Source organism: Rhamphochromis longiceps, linkage group LG1 (genome assembly GCF_057381845.1).
Source record: "Rhamphochromis longiceps isolate RC_006_pf linkage group LG1, R_longiceps_female_GT1.1, whole genome shotgun sequence".
In the NCBI taxonomy this organism is placed as follows: Eukaryota; Metazoa; Chordata; class Actinopteri; order Cichliformes; family Cichlidae; genus Rhamphochromis; species Rhamphochromis longiceps.
This window is the reverse complement of record NC_140557.1, coordinates 12,576,071-12,598,000: the sequence shown is the minus strand read 5'-3', so window position 1 is coordinate 12,598,000 and position 21,930 is coordinate 12,576,071. Positions and strand designations below refer to the sequence as shown.

Here is a 21,930-nt window from a genome sequence, read left to right as displayed (position 1 = left end):
CTCCCCCTTTTATTCTGTATTTGTTCTTTTTGAGTAATTTGACAAGAATTTGTCAGCAGTTGGTGTTGATCTTTCTTGTGTCGAGTTCAGCAAGAGTAAATGTATCAATTCCAAATGTATAAATGCATATTTAAATGCCTTGGTTACGAGAGCCTGCAGCTATGAAGGGGGCACCGCGATAAGGTGCGGCGTGTTCCAGCAGGCTGATATATAGCAAGCCCCGCCTGATGGTAAGCGTGCTTGCTTCGGCAAGCGCGTACGCTAAATTGGATACGATACAGAGAAGATTAGCATGGCCCCTGCGCAAGGATGACACGCAAATTCGTGAAGCGTTCCAAATTTTTTGTGTCGTTCTGCAATAGTAAATGTGTAAAGCCCTTTACCCCTGATAACTATAAATCATAAAATATTACAATTGTTACAATTATGCTCTTCGAGTTCATTGTTAGGGTAAAGGACGTGGGCCTAAATTTTTTTTGTGTTTAGTGACAGATTGCAATCCGTCTGACCGCAGTGCTAGTGACTTCTTAAGTTGTCTTTCTCCACCTTCCCAATTCGCGTAGGCATTCCCAGAGGGAGAAGAGTTTTGTTTTTTTTGTTTCTTTGTTTGAGATCAGTGTCGGCCAAGAATAAATGATCAAATAAACACAGGAATTATTCTTCAATCACGATATGATATCAAAATTCAATGCTTCTTTCCCTGTTTCTGCCTGATCAAGCCTGCTGGCTTCTTTCGTGTCATATATCACAGGATCCTCACTTTCCACTCTAATCTTGCTTAGATAGTTTCTTATTAATTTCCAAATGTCCTTTAAGCAGTTAAAGTAAACCGAAACTTGCTCTTTGAGGCAAATTTTTAAATTCTAAATTTTTTCCACATCTGCCTTGTTGTTTTGTGCTTTTGCTCAGCACACAAGAATATTGTTTGTGTTCATTTTGACAAAATATGAGATCAAATGGAACCTGGAAATGTTTTTAGTTTAGGTGAAATTCACCCTACGGTAGCTGGGATAGGCTTTGTTAGGTTCCAGCCCCCCACGGAAGATAATGGATGGACTCTAAACTGTAAAAACAAAAGAAAATTCTTAAATTTTCTTGGCAAATATCATGTCAGTACCTGTAAAACTGTCAGTCTTTTGAAGTTGTTTCACTCAAATCAGATTGAAATAAAAGGGAGTTATTTTAAGTAACATAATTATCTGATGCATATTCATTATTTATTTTTGTTTTTTTCCCCCAAGGAATTGGTCAAGGGGTTCCTGTCGTAGCCTTGATCTTTGAGGGTGGTCCCAATGTGATCCTGACTGTGCTGGAGTACCTTCAGGAGAGTCCTCCTGTCCCAGTGGTGGTGTGTGAGGGGACCGGCAGAGCTGCTGACATATTGGCCTACGTCCACAAGCAAACCGAGGAGGGCGGGTAGGATGAACATTCACTGATGCCATGAAAACAACCAAAATTTGCCAACAGTAGAATTTACTGGATAAAAATTAAAATTTCAACTTAAATTTTAGATATGAAAAGCAAAACTTAACAGTAAACCGCAAATGCTGAGGAACCCTATATGCAACCAAAGAAAGTTGAAGGATTTCAGTCATTTTATTAAAACTTCCAGTAGAGCTGGGCGATATAAGATTTTTTCATATCACGATATGTTTTTTTCATTTCAGGCGATAACGATATCTATCACGATATAAGCCAAATAACTATATTTCTAAGATTTAAATGTGCCGTTGCTCACAAGTAAAATGTGAAATAATCAGCAGCTTGTTTTTATTTAAATATTTATTTCCCATAATAAGTTCAACAGGGTAGATGTACTTAAGGAACATGAGACCTTTTCAGATAAATAAAGGCAAATATTGCAAACTACACAAAAGGCAGCCGCTAAAGCGTTTAAGTTTCAAAATAGTACAAACGAAACAGACTAAATTGTCAATTCCACTTAGAAACAAAATATTAATTCTAAAAATAAATCTTAGTTTGTTTTACAGAAGAACAGACAAAATTGACTAACTTTTGTCAATATCAAATAAACTGAGAACTAAAAGGAAATTCTCAATCTCTCCTTGTTGTATAGCTTAGCTTTTCAAACAGTTTTAACAGTTACTTTAGTCTGACAAAAGCCGAATGACGAATTAGCGCTTCCAATCAGAGACTGAGGCTACGTCCACACGTACACGGGTATTTTTGAAAACGGAGATTTTTCGTTTTAAAAAATAATCCCGTCCACACATAAAGGCAGAAATGAAGGAAAACGCTGCTATGAACATGCCAAAGCAGCAGGTGGAGCTAGATTCCTAACCGTGCAGAAATGTTGGCCAATCAGAAGTCTAGAAGCCTCGGTGGGGAAAAAGGAAACAAAGCTGGGGCATAGAAGCAGAACCGAGTCGTATGTGTGGAGTGACAGTAACTGTGTGTATATGTAAGCATTTAAACACTGCAGAGAGTAGAATTAACAGTAACAGTATTGTAGAAATTCATTTCACTGAAACAATAACGTGGCGCACAGTGTGACGTCAAAAAATGCGCACACATTTGACGCTGCGTTTTCTCCGTTTTTCTGGTCCACACGTAAATGCAAAAACGGAGTTTTCAAAAATCTTCGTTTTCAGTGACCAAAAACGCTGTTTACGTGTGGACGAAAGGTGCAAACGCATAGAAAAATCTGCATTTTCAAAAATACCCGGGTACGTGTGGACGTAGCGCATGCACCAGTTTATTGTATTTCCAGACTTGTTTTCGGCACAATTTACAGTGAACGCTACTCTGTTTTTTGTCAGACTTGAAATAGCCGAAATACCTTCACACTACGGAACTTCTATGGCTCTTCCGTTCGACAATCTCTCCGGCATTGGAACCATCATCTGTTTTCTCTTCGGTAACCTTCGGTCACGCTCGGTTGATTTTTCTAGTCGGCACACTCATTTCCTCCATTACCCGGGCGGTACGGTGGCTGGCTGCTTCCCAAACAAATACACATGTGCGGCTCGGCACTTGTGCTGTACGTAACAAGTCACGTGACGTGACGCTGCGGCTGTGATTGGTTCAGCTCTGCGCTACGTAATTTGGATTGGCTGTTCTTTTTTTTAAGAGGACAAGAGCGGCGAGGTCTATCGCGATAGTTTAATTTTTCTATCGAGAAAAAGTTATATCGCGATACATATCGTTATCGTTCTATCGCCCAGCTCTAACTTCCAGTGTGCATTTAAAATCTTCAAAGTTGTCTAAGTGAGACTATTTCTGAATCATGATACTGTTATTGCTAAATAATTTGCTGCTTTAATTGACACAATTTTTCCTTCCTTTTTGTCTTTCTTTTAACTTTGTTTTGATAACAATACTTTTTGTGGCTTTTATTTATTTCTGACATCTATTTCCGACTTGTAAATAGCTCCGTTCACACAAACATTCAGGCATTTTTATGAAACACAAGAGATATGTATATGTCAGTAGCATTGGGTTTTACAATAAGAATAGGACTTGTTTGATGATTTGAAGTGAAATTAAATTGAGTATATGAGGTAGAATATGTAATAAAATAAAGAAAAAAAGACATTTGCAAAATAGTATTAAAATACATGAAGTGATTGTAGAACTGCAGTATTTAAACATGGTGTTTAAGCTTATTATTTATGTTATTGGAACAGGAAATGTTATTTCTGAAGATGGGAACGTAGAAGGGCCAGTAAATTAACAGCTTCACTTTCATGCACAGCTTTCTTGTCACCATGGCACACCAGTACAGCATTTACATTATTGCAGACGCAGCACCACTCTGTCTCTAAATCTCTTTGCTCCTCTCTCCCCTTATGAACAGGGCCCAAATATACTTTAAATCTCCCATTTGGGCTTCAGTTCAACCTGGTCACCATTTGATAAACCAAACAGAACCATATCAATCGTAAAAGCAGAGACGAGCTCCTGAGACGATTTAAAACGAGTGTTTCTCATTTTCCCTTAAAATTAAAAAGTCATAGTTTACTTCATATTTTACACTTGCCTCTCTGTGATCCACCAGTGGGATCTGCCCCACAGTTTGAGAAACACTAGGATGAAATAAGGGGTTGCTCCAAGGCGAAGTATAGGACTGAAAAAGTATTTTTTATCATGCAGTGCCACTGGAGTGCATTCAAAGCATAAAAATATGGCTGAAAAGGTTCATCTTTAGTTTATTCATTATTAAGGATCTATTTGTTTTCCTAGGACAAAAGGAGTAGTGTATCACAACATTAAGACAAGACATTTGTGTAGCTCTTTGGATAAATTGTTCCTTCTTTCACCAGTACTAGTCTAGAACTTCATGCAACCCTAAAACACAATCATATTAATATTGCTAAACAAGTGTTATATGGGTAATATGATGGAATCAAACCCATAAAGCATTTTATAGCTGTGTATTTTAGCAGTTTAACTTTTCAACAGCGGCCTCCCTGATGGAGTGGAAACAGACATTATTGCAACCATCAAGAAAACCTTCAACTTCAGCCAAGGTGAAGCAATCCATCTCTTTCAGACTCTGATGGAGTGCATGAAGAGCAAAGAACTGGTAAACTTTCACTTTCTTAATCACATTTAGTTGCTCTTAATTCTTATTTATATTCACTCATTTTCTCCCACAGTGACAGTGATTTGGGAAGTTCAGAGGGACTAAACAGAAATGTATAAAAACTAAAAGCACCAGAAATTGTGAAAGAAGGTGGTTTAGATTTCAACCTAAACAGGGGGTTTTCAAAGTATGATACCATGGGCCTCCCCACCCAAACAAAGCTGAAACTTTACCTTGACAGAAAGACACACCACCGAGGAAGGGTTTGAGAGATGCAAGCAAAAGCATAACCTTACCAGTAATTTGTGGCGTATAACCTTGTATTTTGTTCTTCTTTCGTTCTGTTTGTTTACATTTTGATATCCTTAAAACTGCGATAAAACTCAACTTTTGATAGATCTTACTTTTTTTTTTTTTAAACACGAGTCTTCCTAAATAGCAGAATTGGTTTCAAAACTGTTGGACTGAGATGAATTACAACTTTGAGGTTAAAGAGAAGAGCAGAAGCACTCTCCAGGAAAAGAAAGACAAAAGGCATAACAATTAATCCATATCAGAATCATGTCTTCCAACAGCTATGAAAAAAATAGAATTGAATCTAATTTTTGGCAATTGCACAGTTTTACTTAAAATTGATCTAAATCAGTAAAAGTTTTTACTTTCATAATTAAGAAATAAAATAAAATAAAAGTAGGACATCGAGACCTTTATTTGTAATTACACTTATAGATTTTGATTGGTACTGGACAATAAAGACATAAGAGAAGAGAAGGTTATTTGAGCCTAAAAATAAGGATTTTGTGTTTCTTTGTAGAGATGGATTGAGAGAGATAATGAGCACAAATGCTGGTGCAAATTGTATTATATTTCACATCTCTTCTGATACACTTCTCTGTTACCTCTACCTGATTGAAATCCTCTTAACCTCCTGAGCCAAACAGCACACTAATGCAGAGACGACTGCGGATGTAATGTTGTAGAATAGATTAGAAAAGAATAGCTTTTTATTGTCATTGTACTTGTACAACAAAATTGTGGATGTAAAATCTGCCTTCTTGCATATTGGTGACAACTGCTGATTTTTCTAAATAGTGGATTTTTTTTGGGGGGGGGGGTTATGATTTCAGCTTCAACCATGTGGATAATGTCTGTGGGAGCCTTATTATAAGTGTTTTTTGTGTTGTTTGTTTTTTTTAAAGATCACTGTGTTTCACATCAGTTCTGAGGAACATCAAGATATTGATGTAGCCATTCTAAGGGCCTTACTCCAAGGTTAGTGGATTCATTTTCTCTGAACCTTTTATCCTCTCATTTTCTTTAATAAAGGAGCCAAAAAAGAAAGTCATGTAAAGTTGATTCAGTTTGTTCATACACTATAGCCATTGGCATTTGAAGCTTAAGATTTCAAGACTTGGTAATGTTGTTTTTCTGATATAGATATGCTTTGAGAACCTAGTTCCCCCCAGTGTGCCCTTTTCTTTCAGCTCTGAGGAGATCATGTTGCTCACATTCACATGGCCTCCTTATTCCAACAATCACTGAGCTCTGTCTCTCACAGCTGTATCCCACCCTTCTCTGTATCCTATTTAAAAAAAACTTTTTATTATGTCCTGCCATTATTCTTTGAATCTTTTTATTGTAAAATTGTATAGGAGAATAATATAGTTAAAATGTTGTTAAATTAAAACGCAAGCAGTCTTTTTCTCTTAACAAAACACGTGAATGGGGTTAAGCATGTTCAGAAGATAAAAGTTGAGGGCTGTGGCTTAAATATCCACTTAGGCAAATATTTGTCAGTCTCAGGTGCTGTTTTCATAGTACAATACTAGCTCACCCTTAAAAAGATCCTGGGGTGCAACCACTTTTTTGCTTTTAAAAAATATTGGGGTTTCTTCAGAGATCCTTGAGTTTTCTAATGAGATATAGATTGTCTCTTATACATATATTTAGGTATTGTTAATGGGCACCATTCTTCCTTTGTTTGTTTGTTTTTTTTTAACCTAAAGACTAATTTCAATCAAACGTAGCATAAGAGTGTAAATGGTTCCATCCAGAAACCTGTGCAGATTAGACTAATTACTTGATGGAAGCATGAAAAAGTAAGAGTTATTTTTGCACATTTGCTTCCTTTTTCACTTTCCATTTGCAGGTAAAATGAGACGCAAACAAAAAGATCAGGGAAAATGACCTCAGATTGAAGAACTTACTTTCCTTTTTTACATCCAGACAGCATAAATTATGTGTACTGTGGTCATGACCATTCGATTCAGATGGCTCCTAAAGTACAATCAGGTAGATTAGTGTAGAAGAGACCAGTGGACTGAGCGGGATCTACTTTGTAGTCTAATCTGCTCTGTAGCTGTATTAGTGTGTAATTGACTGTATTACTGTGCTGGACATGCTCTGCTAATGCCCTCTAATCCTGTGTGTTGGCTAACAGGAAATACACAGTTAATAAGGCTTTAGTTGCCTGTGAAGTAATGTGTTTCTGTGTGTTTATACATAGCTTTACCTGTGTGTTTCAGGCACAAACGCATCTGCCTTCGATCAGCTGGTCCTGACTTTGGCCTGGGACCGTGTAGACATTGCCAAGAATCATGTGTTTGTGTACGGACAGCAGCTCCTGGTATGTCTGCATGTTTGTTTGTGTGTGTGTGAGCCACAACTCCCAGGAATGTTTGCTTAGCTCAGCATTAGCTACAAACCTTTGCACTCACCCAAAATAACCCCAGAATTGTTGTTGACCACAGTTTGTAGTCTGAAGACCCAGGAGACTGTTTGGGCAGGCTGCCACGAATTACTTGTCTTGACTGTAACGTGAACCTTATTACAGTTGTCTTCATAAGCAGGCCTCAGTGCCTTTGTTTATTTTAAAACTGGAGGACTTCTGGCTCTTGTGTAAATAAGAGAGTGGATAATATAATTTTTATTTGTATTTGGGTTTTTGTTTTTTTGGTCTTCTTAATTTTGTTTTATAGATATTTTCTATAAGAGAATGCTTCATACCAACATGTGTATTTTTGTGTGTGAAGGTGAGCTCTTTGGAACAAGCAATGTTGGATGCACTTGTAATGGACAGGGTGGACTTTGTTAAGCTGCTCATAGAGAATGGAGTGAGCATGCACCGTTTCCTGACAATCAGTCGGCTCGAGGAGCTCTACAACACGGTACCATCCTATGTCATGTTATAGCCACTTAATGAGAGAGGTGATGGGTATAAAAGATGTCATTTTAAATGTGTGGTGTTTGTATTTTTTTTTTTATATTGTAGAAGCAACCTCCCAACAACCCAACTCTTCTTCACCTTGTTAGAGATGTCAAACAGGTAATTGCTTCATTTACTATCAATTTACACAATCTTTTTTTCCTGATATTAAGTGTAATCCTCTTAATCTATGTTTATTGTACCTTTTTACAGAGCCATCTGCCTCCAAATTATAAAATCACTTTGATTGACGTTGGCCTGGTTATTGAGTACCTGATGGGCGGGACTTACAGGTGCAACTACACCAGGAAACGCTTTCGAATCATTTACAACAATCTTCATGGAAATAGTAGGGTGAGAAACGGCTGATATTTTTAATGTGTCATAAAACTCTTCCACTTTGTATTTTATTTTAACTTTTAGCCATCAGTGCTGGACAGACCTGGCATACCCAAATGTCTAGTGAGGGTGCATTGGGAGTGTCTTATGGAGGCCCTGATTTGCAAAAACTTCAGTTCCTACCTTAGCAATCCAAAGATGGCTGGGGAGATCGAGAATCGTGGACCATGTTTCGCACCTCTATTGCTGAAGCTGCTATATGGAGCTATGGTCACAAGGTGTCTTGATAACCCCAAAACAAGATATTGGACACCAGAGGTGAACAGAACGTTCAGGTTATAGAATTGTTTAGCTTGGGTTTGCTTGTAATGCCGTAGATGCGGCTAACAGGTACTGACTGGCGAAGTGAACTCTGTCCCTAGGAGTAACTGAAGCAAAAGCTGTGGTGTGGGAGGAGCTCGGTGAAATCCTCAACTATGGTCAGAAGCCTTGGGAAGTGACCAGAAAATTAGTTTGCAGGCAGATACAAGTGGCAGAAATGAGCTTCTTCTCAAAGGTGTTCGGCTTTCCCTTAGAGCTAGGGTGAGGGCCCGGCCATTCAGGAGGGGCTCAGAGTAGAGACACTACTCTTCCACATCAAAAAGACCCTGTTGAGGTGATTTGGGCATCTGACAAGGAAGCATCCTGGACGTGAGGTGTTTTGTAGGTTGTTTCCTACAGGTCAGGCCCAGGACGCACTGGATAGACTGTTTCTCAGCTTGCTTGGGAGCACCTCTCTGACGCCCCAGATGAAGTGGAGGAGGTGGCGGATGAGAGGGGAGATCTTGGTTTATTTAATTAGACTGCTATCCTTGCAGCCCATTCTCACATATGCAGCAGAAAATGGATGGATGGATTTAGGCCAATATTTTGGTTTTTTTATCTTGCCAAGCTAACAAGCAAACATTGTCAACAAAACATGTTGGTGACATTGTTGGTTGACATATTTTGGGCTTTAATATCTATAATTATATTTGTTATGAACAAGTAGTCTACTAAACGTGAATATGGGTTCATGTTTTTGCACAGAGGTCTGGGCGCCATACAGCAGGTCCTGGTTTAAGAAAAAGTCATGAGTCTTTTAGCATGCAGGCTGACAAGAAGGAGAAGACAAGGCACAACCACTTTATCAAGACTGCGCAACCGTACAAACCCAAGGTAAACATGCCTAAAAGGCTGTGGTGAATTAAAGCCTCTGCATATCTGGAACCATTGTTGAAAGTAAGGTCTGTCTCCTTCTTAACCCCCCATTGTTCATTTCACTTCTCAGCTTGAGTCTTCCACCGAGCAGAAACAAAAGAGAAGCAAAGAAGAGATTGTGGACATTGACGACCCAGAGACGCGGCGTTTCCCCTACCCTTTTAATGAGCTCCTGGTCTGGGCTGTGCTGATGAAAAGGCAGAAAATGTCACTCTTCCTCTGGCAGCATGGAGAAGAAAACATGGCAAAGGCACTGGTGGCCTGCAAACTCTGCCGGTCTATGAGCTATGAGGCCAAGAAGAGCGATGTAGTGGATGACACCTCAGAGGAGCTAAAGGAGTACTCAAAGTAAGATTTTCTGTGACTTTTGATACGTTTCAGATATGAGTGAAATATTCTTTTTATATATCAGGAGTGAAATAATCGTGCGGGTTGTATCACAGTGAGTTTGGGAGGTTGGCAGTAGACCTGCTGGAGCAGTCATTCAGGCAGGATGAGACTATGGCCATGAAGCTTCTGACTTATGAGCTAAAGAACTGGAGCAACTCCACCTGTTTGAAGTTGGCTGTCTCGTCTCACCTACGACCATTTGTGGCTCATACCTGCACCCAGATGCTGCTGTCAGACATGTGGATGGGACGACTGAATATGCGCAAGAACTCCTGGTACAAGGTTCATGTTCCATTTAGATTTTAATTTTGGTAGAAGATAAAGCTGGTATAATTTTCATGTGATATTTAGAGCTTTGCTTGCAGATCTAATATACAAAAATTGCTATCAGTACCTTTTATTTAAAAATGGTCAACAAAAATCTATCTTCTGTACCTGTTAAGTGAGTCATTAGGGAATAAAGCATTTATTTAAGGAGGTCATACTCTGAAATCAAGGTTAGACCTTAAGCAGCTAATGAAGCTGAGTTACACTGTAGTGATTAATCACACTATAGAAAAGCAGAAAAGTATTTACATTTGTGAAAACAGCAAAATTGGCAGCAAAATTGGCAGTGCACACATCAGGTTAGTTTTTCTCTTAAATGGCAATATTATGGGTTTCATCAGTGTTTGTAATTCAAAGGACTGTCTCAACAAATATAGCAGTACCCACCCCCATGAGTTTGCATGTATCTGCAGGTGATTCTGAGTATCTTGGTGCCTCCTGCCATCCTCCTGCTGGAGTACAAATCCAAGGCTGAGATGGCTCACATTCCTCAGAGTCAGGATGACCACCAGATGACCATGGAGGACAGCGAACACAACTTCCAGAACATAGCTGAAGACATTCAAATGGTTAGATTTACACACTGTCTTTGTCTTGTGTGCACTCTAGAATTCACCAATGTTTTGACAGACTTTATGAATGAAAAGCTGTCAATTTGTTCTAGTTGAGCAGTATTAAAGGCTGTATCTATGTATAACAATGAAAAGTGGGAAAACTGTAATATTCAGATAATTAAATCTTTTTTCCTCATTGTGTAATTTGGGCCTGTTTAATGTTTTTTGCAGGATGTGTTTAAGGAGACAAGATCCCATGACCATGTGGAGACAAAAAGTGACATGGAGACACATGTTCGTTCCAGGAAGCTGCCTTTAACCAGGAAAATCTATGCCTTCTATCATGCTCCTATTGTCAAGTTCTGGTCCAATACGGTATGAAGATTACAGTGAAAGCGCATAGATATATATGGAAAAGCAAGTTGACTAAGATCTTCTCAGACACTTAAATTATCTTTTTGCCAGCATTGCTTCACTTAAGAAATTTAGTCGCCAAATATCCTTCAACTAAAGCCAACATGCACCCTTGTGTCAGGGAATCAGATAACATACAAGAGGTTTCTGCCACAACTTTATCTACTCCTTGGTGCATGGAGAAGGGGATAAAGTCTGAAGAAGTTAAAACTCCAGCAATACGTGTCTAGGAAAAATTCAGTAAAGCAATAAAGGTGTTGCTCGAGACTTAACGACTTGAGGTAATCAAACACCATTGAGACAGTAGAAGGTACAAGGGGCAGCCCTGATTGATCTCACAGTATCTCACCCACATGAAAGCTTATGGAACATAATCACACTAAAATATCCAATATAAAACTTACAATTAATGGTTCTAGATTATTGGTAAGAGGTCTTTATATATATTTTTTCTTCTTGTTCTTGTCTTGTATCTGGTATTCATCATTCAGTTGTGGGTTTTGTTTTACCTGTGTTTAGGCAGTCCCCAAGTGGCAAAGCACCACCTTCATCTCCACATCGTTACTTTTTATTTTAAATAAAATACAGTAGAGAGTGGGCAGGAAAGTGTGTTCAAATCAGAAGGCAAGGGGTGCACCTTTCAAACAGCACGAGTCCTTCTACTAATTTTCCTTGAGGAAAATTATGTTATAATATATTTTCTTAAATACGCTCATGCACTGTCAGGTTCACGCTCTTCTTTTCTCTCGCATTTTTCTCACTGTTGCCCAACACTAGTTCTCAGAAACTTAGGTTGGGACTGATCTTTGTTGGTTACTGATACATCACTAAAACCCACTAGCCTACAGAATATAGCCTCTGCCTACGCTTATCTACATCTGCTTTAGCAGATTTCATCCGAGTTTAAGCACATTACTGCATCACTGCACCGCTGACTTGCCTGTCACCCGTGGGATAATGGCTGATTTTTCCAGCAGATCACACCTCACATGTCAAGGTTCAACAGTTTTCACAACTGACTTAATTAACGTTACACTAAGAAACTGGACGTGTGTGTGTGTGTGTGGGAGGACATTTTAAGACTTTCCCACAGTTTACAGTGTGTTTGACCTACTTAAAAAATTGTACTACTTAAGTAGCAATTTTATACAAACTTAAATTGAGAGTCAGCGTAACGATGGGAAACACTAGAGTTAGGCATTGCTTCCTTTCTGAACCCCTCCTGTGCTTAAAAAGTTATGTGACTTAAAAATAGCAGAAAAATAATGTTACTTAAAACATCAAAACTGGCTGATTCGTTTAGGGTCAGGTGGGAACTGTTCTCAGATTTAGTTGATTTTGATATGGAATGATATTTGCGTGGAGGCAAAGTTTCTTCAGAAATGCTGACAGTTAAGCTTGCTGACACAGACACTGCTGATGTTAAGCAGGTATAATGTTCACCGTCTTCGTTTACTGTGTTAGTTTGTTCATGGTTGTTGCTAGGTATAGAACACAAAGTGAAACTGAGGTTGGAAATGTCTCAAGTTTTGTTACTATTTAACCACAAAACAAACTGCTGGACAAATTTAAATTTGATCTGAGATATATCTATATCTGTCTATGTATCTATCTGTCTGTCTGTCTTCTGAGTCTGATTATATATATCAGAGTTTATTATTTTATCAGAGTGTCTGTGTAAAATTGTACAATATCTGGCTGTGCAGAAGTTGAAGAAATTTACTTAAAACCACATGCCAGCCTCATGGTGCCTCTAAAGAAAAAGTTGGACTCGACAAAAACATCAGGCATCTGACACTTATTCATCAGCACAAGAAAACATGTTCAGCAAATAGTAATAATATAGTAATGTGATACAAATTACACGTTTAAAGACTAATTTGATGTTATGGTACGACAGTTTGTCTGTGTAGGTTCTCAGTCATTTAGGTCATGGTAGTTTAAGGAGCTTGGAAAGAAAGTGACTGGACTTCTTAAAGTTTCTGGAAGACATTGCAAATCTCATCCAAGAGGCTTCTTTAGTTCTAAAACCAAATGGTGGAGAGTCCCAGATATTTAAACCCTAGTGCAGATTGTCCCTTAAGAGGGTCACTGACTCGCTATTATAAGAATATTACTACTGTGTGATGAGGCTCGTGATTAATAGTGGGTGAATGACTTTTTTTTGCTTTTTTTCCAAGCTCCTTAGACTAGTATGACAGTTGTACTTTAAAGTCTTCTGTATCATCTTCTCCTGTGTGACTATAAGATCATCTCGCTCCATCTTACTGGGATTTAAGTCACTCCTATCCTCTTTTCACCCTTCCCAGTGTTTGATCACAAGTTTCTGTTTACTTTTTGATGGTGGAGTTTTTTCGGTGGACGCAGTTTAGTGTTTTGATTGGTTTTCCTGTTGCCTTCTGTGGGTCACCTGGTTGTCGGTGGGTAGTAAAGACAAGTTTGCATGATAGGAGCAGTAGAGGAGAGCAACAGAGTGGGTTTTCTGTAGTTATTGACTTTCTTTGAACATATGGCTGCGCAGTATATGTCATATAGGTATTCATATTTAAAGTGTTACCAGAACTGAGGATTATCATTGTCATGATTATTTATATTTATATATTGGTGGTTTCCTCACTTAAGTGGTAGGGTCCATGTGAGGCTGGGAAAGACATAAGTGTGGGGACTGAGTAGTAGAGTCGGGGGGGGGGGGGGGGGGGTTGGCAGCTTCCACTGAGGCTGCATTCTATTTCATTTTATTTTTTTAACTTTGTGTCATTGACATTTTATTTTATTAAAATGTTTGCAAAATAAACGGTACCTTTTCCACCATTCTATTGCCTAAAGACCTGCTTCATCAACATCATTTTTAAACCTTTTGTTGCCAAACATTAAAAACACCCCCTTGTTTGGTTTCTTGGTGGCACACTCATCCTGTTTCTTGTATCCTCCTCTAACACAACAGCCATCTGCATGGCTCTTTTACCACATCGATGAACAGTCTCTTTGGCAGCTCTATTTTTAATATCCTCTGCCAATTATGTCAGGGATCCCTCTTCTGCACATGTCCAAAGAGGGCAAATGAACTACTAAGCCCAGGAGTTGTGACTAATATTGGGTTGTTAATATATTACAGTAAATGTGCTGCTGGTAAGAGGCCCTAAAGCCTTTATGGTTAGGTATTTACTTTTCAATTTATCACTGTGAGTAATCAGTTTTATATTAAATGCACTGACTAAACAGGTTTTAATAAAAATAACAATTGTTTGAGCATTTTCTGTTCCATTTATCAAGTAATCCACCAAAGTGCCCCATTAATACCTTCTGGGAACTGAGAGTTGTGAGTTTCACTTGAGACTGAGAGGGATGAATTTCTCTCACAATATTTATTCAGACGGCTAACCACCAGCTGAGCTCTGAGGCCAGAGACTTCAGGGACATGACTATTTGTTCCCAACTCAAAGTGATGAGGTTCAACCCTTTAGAAGGACTTTAACTGACCTCATCTCAAAATAATTAACTGAGGAAGTTATCTGAATTAGGGGCTCTTTGTAAGCCAGGGCCGTTTTCCATTTCCGTCCCCTCTGATTTATATACTATAGAGAATCTGCTGTGCATTGTTTCACATGTAGGAGGGATGGGAGGGAGGAATTTTTCTTTTTCTTTTTTTTTAAATGAACCTTACTTTATTTGTCTCCCATATTCAGCTCTTCTACTTGGGCTACTTGATGTTGTACACATATGTGGTACTGGTGAAAATGTCTCAATGGCCTACTCTTCAAGAGTGGGTGGTCATCGTCTACATCTTTACGGCTGCCATTGAGAAAATCAGAGAGGTGCGTGGATCAGAAGTGTTCCTTTTTCAGATGCATGAGTCTCCATAAGTTCGTTGTCCAAAATGAGTTTGCATTTCATAGGAATACACAGAGGTTAGCTTATTATTACAGCTTCTTTCTGGAGGACTGACTGTTGTTTAATGTCTTTCTGATTTCACTTCTCTTCTCTATTACTGCTTTTACTCTCTAGATGTTTATGGCTGAGGCTGGCAAAATAAGTCAGAAAATAAAGGTGTGGTTCAGCGAATATTTCAACGTGTCCGACTTCCTGGCCATTGTGACCTTCTTTATTGGTTGTGGCCTGAGGTTGGGCGGAGGTGATGCCTTTGGCCCTGGGAGGACAGTTTATTGTCTTAACATCATCTTCTGGTATGTGCGACTCCTGGATTTCCTGACTGTTAATCAACAAGCTGGGCCCTACGTTATGATGATTGCCAAAATGGTGAGTCTTTTCTAAGTTTAGTATTCATTTGAACACAAATTTTACAGCAACTTGTGACACTGAGGATGAGATTGTTTAATTTACTTTCATACCACAAGCACAACAATGTCTGGTATGTGGTTCTAGGAAAATTCAACTTGAGGCATGCAGAGTGAATCTCACGTAAAAGGGAAAACATTGCCTCCAGGCTCCTGGGCCTGTCAGACATAGTTTCTGCATAACAGAAATGAAGAACTGCAGACTGAGTTACTTTATCCCCAGGTTGAGTGTTTTAGTCCTGCAAAACCTTTGTTGTGCTGGTTAACAAGGGGCATCCTCCTTTAGAGGCCCATGAAAACCCCAGAAACCTCAACAATAGTACCTAGCATGCTAGGTGTCCCATCCCCACCCCCACTCCCACTTTTACCTCTCATGTTAGACATACTGCAGCCCAGGTGGACGACGGCGTCTTCTAAAGCCAATTTCCTGCTTCTCTCAGCAGCCTCTGATAATGACCTGATAGCTTGTCAGAAGGCTTGTCCTCGAACCTCCATGCTTTCTGTGTGGTTGTTGGCCGCAAATTCTCCTTATCCCATCTCTGCAAGGAGCACCAGCTGCAAATCTGGCTTCTTCTTTTTTTCTTAGTTTGTTTCTAAAGTTTGTTCATAATTTAAACAAACTCTCAGAGATTCCTGGCTTTTGTGTATTGATGTATATGCCATGTTTATTTTCGCTTTTTTAATCCCTTTCAATTCATATTTAAACAGCACCATCTGCAGGTATTGTACCGCACTATGTTATCCTGCCACATTTAGTTTCACCATTTATTGTGCTATTAAAATATAACATCACATGTTATGGTATAGTTAAATATAATATTGGATGAAATGATGAGATAAACTCTGAGGCTGGTTCATTTTATTTGGCATTCTGTGATGAAACACTAAATTCGCTTCCTTACTGGGACTAAACGATTATGAGCTAGCTTAGCACTTACTTGAGCTAAACTGATTAGCCTGGCTTTGTCCAAAGCTTAAACATGTCCATCAACCAGCTCCTTTAAATTCTGACACCCTTTAAAAATAAATAATTATTATAATAATAATAATTTGCAAAGTGAATTTTTTTTAAAGGGGATTGTGTGGCATCACACTTAATTTGAAGTCTAATTGGTGCAATTCCAGGTGTTGATATTATGGATTTTTATTTTTTATTTTTAAACCATTGGACAAAACCAGAAACATTATTTTGCTTGTTTTCAGTTTTGTTTTGTTTTTAGTTAAGCTACCTATGCTAGCTGGAGCTTCATATGTAGTTGGCATTTGAATAAATAAATATTATGTATATTTGACTAAAGTCTACTATATATACCGTATTTAAAAGTAGTGGTATTAGTGTTGTATTGGTGGTATTAGTGTTCCAACTCAGCCAGAAAGCAAATGCATATTTCCTAATTTATTAGATTTCTTCTTAAATTAAGCAAAATTGAATCAGAATGTAATCAACATATGTTTAATTATGTGCATTTCAACAGCTTAAAAATGTATTAGACTAATAATCCTGGTGATTTCAGTACAAGCTTTGGAAAGATTTTCTATCAGCTAAAATCAATAATTTTTTAAACCAAACTAAAAACTGGAAAAGCATCAGCTTGTTTTTGTTTCATATAAAAACTTAAATTCGAGTTTACTTTAAATCCCGGATGTAACCTATATATACTAAAAAGTCCCTAAAATTTTTTTTTAGCAGTCTAATATTTTCATATATGGATAATTAATATGGTTATTATTTATCCATCATGTTTTCCATTGACTTGATGTGATGCACTTGCAGGTGGCCAACATGTTCTATATTGTGGTAATAATGGCTATAGTCCTGCTGAGCTATGGAGTACCTAGGAAAGCTATTCTGTATCCGAATGAGGAGCCAAGCTGGACGCTGGCCAAAGACGTGGTTTTTCAGCCGTACTGGATGATGTATGGGGAAGTATATGCCTATGAAATCGATGGTAAGGACGATGAGCTTGGTAGGGGAGACTAGGAGGGTTAGGGCAGTTTTGTTCAAAGCTTCTCACCACAGCATGTCAGCTAATCATCAGTCAAAACAAGCACTGGAAATCAAACCCACGATATCCTAATCATCGTTTGCTCCCACAACCTCTTTGGCACAACATGGTTCCCAAACAGCGGCAACCAGAACAGGTCACTTTAGGAGGGCAGGACATTTTGCTCCACCACAGCATCAACTGTCCTGATGTGGCTCTTAATGGTCTAGATTAAAAGGCAGTGCTTAAGTGGTCATCATTTGTGTTGGGTGCATTTGAAGCTTTGGTGGAACAAAACACTTGGCCAACCTCCGTAATCTGAGCTGGTATGCTGACATTTTACAAGCTGCTAAATTGATCACATAGGTTATCATGACCTTGTGGCAGCTAAAGAATCAATTCACGATGTTTCAAACAGCTGTAGCCAGTAGAAATAAAAATAAAATGAATACGTCTGATACAAAACTATGAAGAATGTTACGACTGCAGTCATTTGAGCATTTTTTTCCAGTCATTTTTATCTCCATCACACTGTTGAAGCTTTGCTGTCCTCCTTTATCTTTGAATGTTAGTTGTAGAAGACAATGAATTAAACCTGCATGTGTGTGCATTGTAATATTAGAAGGTTGGTGGATGTTTGTCCTGCTCCCTCCTAATGGACTTCTTTCCTTCACAGTTTGTGCCAACAACAGTGATCAATCGGTGAAGTCGCTGTGCACAGCAGGAGTGTGGCTGACGCCTTTCCTACAAGCAGTCTACCTCTTTGTGCAGTACATATTGATGGTCAACCTCCTAATCGCCTTTTTCAAGTAAGTACTTTTTAGCCTCAGCATTGCCCAGCTTTGAGCTATGTGAACATTTAAACTTCTATTCCTCCATATTGGTTTTGTCCATTTACTGATACTGCTTTCTGATTTCATTGTTGATCTTGCCATTGATGCAGTTGACAGTTAAATGTTTAACTCTGCTTCCAGCAATGTCTATATGCAAGTAAAGTCCATTTCTAATCTGGTGTGGAAGTACCAGCGTTACCACTTCATTATGGCCTACCATGAGAAGCCTGTCCTCCCACCTCCCTTCATCCTACTGTGCCATATATACTCCCTCTTCTGTATGTGTAGAAAAAGGAAGAAGGAGAATATCTACGGACCAAGTATACTTTTTATACTCATTACAAGCAGTTTAAGTGGTCATCAAAGAAATGTACAGCAGTTACAAGTTGCTGTTGCTTCTTTTTTTTTTCAGAGCTGTTTCTCACAGAGGAAGACCAAAAGAAGCTTCATGATTTTGAGGAGCAGTGTGTGGAGACGTACTTTCATGAGAAGGATGATCAGTTTCACTCGGGAAGTGAGGAACGCATACGCCTTACTTCAGAAAGGTAAGACCACTGTTGGCCTTCACAGAGGCAAGATACGTTTTCAAAGTATTAAAACAAATGGCAGTTTCTTTTTCTTTATTTGTTTTAATAAACACCCAGAAAATTGTACCAGTAATATTAAACAAGAAATCTATTTTCTTAAGTTTTATTTATATAGCACCAAATTATAACATGAGTCATCTCAGGGACATAAAAAGGCTGTTATGGAAGTACTTGCCCAAGGACAGGAGGAAAAACTCAGCAAAAAGGGAAAAGAGCAACATTCAACAAACAATATAACAATATCTGAACAGTTTTCTTGATTTGAATTGAATGAGGAAAGTTACAGGTAATTTGGGTTGTTCTGTAAGTAATGAAAGCTGCTGTTTGTCATTTACAGGGTTGAGGTCATGTGCTTGCAGCTGAAGGAGGTTGGAAACAAGGTGAACTTTATAAAGCGCTCATTGCACACATTGGACTCTCAGATTGGCCACCTGCAGGACCTCTCAGCCCTGACCGTGGACACTCTGAAGACACTCACAGTTCAGAGGGCATCAGAAGCCAGCAAGGTCCACAATCAGATCACTCGGGAGCTCAGTCTGTCTAAGAATGTGGTCCCGAGCATTGCCCCCATGTCGACAGACACTGGCCCCCTCTCCAAATCATCTGTGAAAGGAAAAAGCAGTGTCAGTGCCTACTTTGGCTCCTCTTTTCCCCAGACAGGAGCTACCATTGCGGATGCTCTGTTTGGGATGGGCGCAGAACGAAGGGCTGGGACAGAAAGCCGACGGAGAATCGGGCCCAGTCCTGCATCAGAATTGGGGCCAGACCCCACCCTGAACCCAGCATTGAGTCCAGAGAGGAGGGGCTTGTTCGGGCTTGGACACCTCGCTGCAGAGGTTGGCTCGTCAAGCAGTGCCGACTGCAGGGCCTTTGAGCAAAGTGTTGTGCCCGTTTCCTCTTCAGAGCTGCGTCAACGAGGACACTCGCTCACTCAGACTAAGCAGACCCGTCCACAAGAGCCGGGCCCTTCCGACTCACCATCCAGCCTGCCTAATGTGCCCTCCCCTGGGGTTCAATTCCACATCAGCAGCACCCCCTCCCAGCCCAGTGGCTCCAGCCACTCTGAACTAGCTCTGTCTGGGCTTTACCAGCACCCCCTACAGTCAGACAGCACCTCTGTAGAGTTTGGGGCATTTGTGGGTAAGTATGTGAATGAGGCTGAATCTGGTGATGAGAAGATAAAAGAGGAGGATGAAAAGTGTGTGTGTCTCTATCCTACTGTTGTTATTGTGTCTAAGACTTCTGGCTCTACTCAGCCTGTTTGCTTGCCTGCTTGCGCTGTGAAGCCTGAGAACACAGAGGGGTTAGCAAAGGGGGAGAGAGAGTGGGACTCCAATTTGGGATATGTAAACGAGGCATTCAGTGACGACGAGGGCAGATCCGGCTATCCGAGTAGACGGTATACAGATGATGAACTCTCTCCAGACCCCGAGTTAACATCACCACTGGGTGACAGCTATGGAAATAATAGACTGCCAGGCTGCACTGAAACGTTTGCTGTGGCATCCAGGAGACCCCACAGACAGTGGATAAAGAGAGTGGGAGTGTCAGAACAAGCAACATCTTGCTATGAAGGTCAGAGTTGGTCAGAAGGTCATCATGACAAGAGGAGCCTGGCGAGTGGGCCAAATGCAGCAAGAGGTTTGAGTTTCAGTCTGAGCTCCATTTGCCAGGTGCTGGGGCTGTCCACCTCCAGATCAGGAGTGCAGTAGTGCTTTGGCTGGGGACCTTCTCCTTTCCTTTCTCTGCTCTGTCTGGACCTTTTGCCCGACTTGTTCTTGGGTAGTTCTGTGGTTTTCACCTAAGTCACACGAGTGTGGGTGATTGGTTTTCTTATTGAAGTTAACAATGAATGTTTTTTGTTTTGTATTGTTTTGTTTTTTTGGGCTGCACCCAAATATTTGAGTATTCGGATTTATTTAGTTGCATAGGCATCAAAATAAATAAATAAATATATATGTGTGTGTATATATATCAGAGACAAGCCTGGAAATTATGGGTTTTCACAGTTCTCGTTAACAGCAGTGATCGTCATTTTAGCTCACCACCTCACTGTTGTAAGATTGTTGCAAGTTTTAGCAGCTTTTTATAACCACAAAAAAAAAAAATCAGTGGGCATTTTTACTCGGCATAAACCACATATCTCTTTCTCTCTGTACCATCCAGCAAACAGCAGTACCCAGACAGATTTTTACACTGCATGTGGCACTATTTCACAATAGTTAGTGATTATGTGTGTCCCCCGGATCTCAAAAGAACTTGTATTCGGGACAGCCCTATTATTTTAAGGTATTTGTGTCTGTCAGGTGGGGGTGAGGAATCAGATGTTGAACTGAGATTATTTCACCATGAAGGGGTTGGTCGTGTCATTAAATCAGGGACTGTGTATGTTTTGTTTTTTTTTGTTTGTCTTAATTTGAATTAATTTGAGCAGTTGCATTCGATTTTGTAATAGGAATATAACTTGATGTTTTCTTGGTTCAGGACATAAAGACAGTGAGGAACTCCAGCACTCTTTGGCCAAAGCAACACCCACCTCCAGCAAACAGCAAAGCCCGACCCCACAGACCAAATCCCAGGTGTGTGTATGTCACCTATACCGATGTGTATTTTATTTATTTTAAAATTTCTCTTCTCATAATGTCAGACCTCCGCAGACATTTTCATATGTAGACTCCTAACATGACTGACTGGGCTGTTTGCATAATAAGCATGTAAAAACAACCAAACCACAGCAAAACAAACCGGTCTCATTTTTCCTGAATTTGCAAATACGTGTTCTGACTAATCAAAAAAAAACAAAAAAACACTCGGAAGAGTCATTCAGTAACTTGTTAATTGGTGTGTGACAGATGGCTGACTTATTAAAACATGATGGGTAAACAGGATGCTAAATTTCTGTTAGGTTAACTTAACGGTTGTATGAAATAATCTTTCCTGTTACAGCTAAACTGTCAAATTCACCACAGATCTGTGATTAAGAACTGTTTGCCTTCACGCAACTTTTTGCATGTGTGCTTTTGTTTTTGTTATTTTAGTTTTTTAATCTCACTGTGTTTTTGTGTCGTCCCCAGGCTCAACCCGAAGGTCACACTCACATCAGAGCAGTCAACTCTTATGCTGGCTTCACTGAGTTTGACAGAAACCCAGCCTTTCTTCATCCAGACTCGAGTAAGTTCACAAAACAGCGATGAATTATAACATGCAGTGGGTCCA

General features: G+C 39.5%; 1 protein-coding gene and 1 non-coding gene across 4 annotated transcripts in view; both read left to right on the top strand.

Annotated features, from left to right (window-relative positions):
* trpm7 (transient receptor potential cation channel, subfamily M, member 7) overlaps positions 1 to 21,930 on the top strand; it is a 96,679-nt gene that overhangs the window by 64,719 nt on the left and 10,030 nt on the right. For 2 of the 3 annotated variants that reach the window (XM_085383410.1, XM_085383417.1), the window contains exons 8-28: positions 1,242 to 1,416; positions 4,423 to 4,546; positions 5,746 to 5,818; positions 7,072 to 7,172; positions 7,579 to 7,713; positions 7,818 to 7,871; positions 7,965 to 8,105; positions 9,159 to 9,287; positions 9,400 to 9,677; positions 9,773 to 10,001; positions 10,460 to 10,615; positions 10,832 to 10,975; positions 14,701 to 14,829; positions 15,020 to 15,271; positions 17,084 to 17,258; positions 17,971 to 18,103; positions 18,269 to 18,447; positions 18,540 to 18,672; positions 19,052 to 19,854; positions 21,199 to 21,293; positions 21,789 to 21,885. In XM_085383410.1, the coding sequence (XP_085239536.1) occupies positions 1,242 to 1,416; positions 4,423 to 4,546; positions 5,746 to 5,818; positions 7,072 to 7,172; positions 7,579 to 7,713; positions 7,818 to 7,871; positions 7,965 to 8,105; positions 9,159 to 9,287; positions 9,400 to 9,677; positions 9,773 to 10,001; positions 10,460 to 10,615; positions 10,832 to 10,975; positions 14,701 to 14,829; positions 15,020 to 15,271; positions 17,084 to 17,258; positions 17,971 to 18,103; positions 18,269 to 18,447; positions 18,540 to 18,672; positions 19,052 to 19,854; positions 21,199 to 21,293; positions 21,789 to 21,885 (3,735 nt within the window). Of the gene's footprint in view, positions 1 to 1,241; positions 1,417 to 4,422; positions 4,547 to 5,745; positions 5,819 to 7,071; positions 7,173 to 7,578; positions 7,714 to 7,817; positions 7,872 to 7,964; positions 8,106 to 9,158; positions 9,288 to 9,399; positions 9,678 to 9,772; positions 10,002 to 10,459; positions 10,616 to 10,831; positions 10,976 to 14,700; positions 14,830 to 15,019; positions 15,272 to 17,083; positions 17,259 to 17,970; positions 18,104 to 18,268; positions 18,448 to 18,539; positions 18,673 to 19,051; positions 20,356 to 21,198; positions 21,294 to 21,788; positions 21,886 to 21,930 lie in introns of all 3 variants that reach the window. The other variant, XM_085383342.1, reaches the window with a different exon arrangement.
* On the top strand, positions 237 to 344 carry LOC146678337 (U6 spliceosomal RNA). Its single transcript, XR_014912690.1, has one exon. It is a non-coding gene; the product is annotated as a U6 spliceosomal RNA (small nuclear RNA).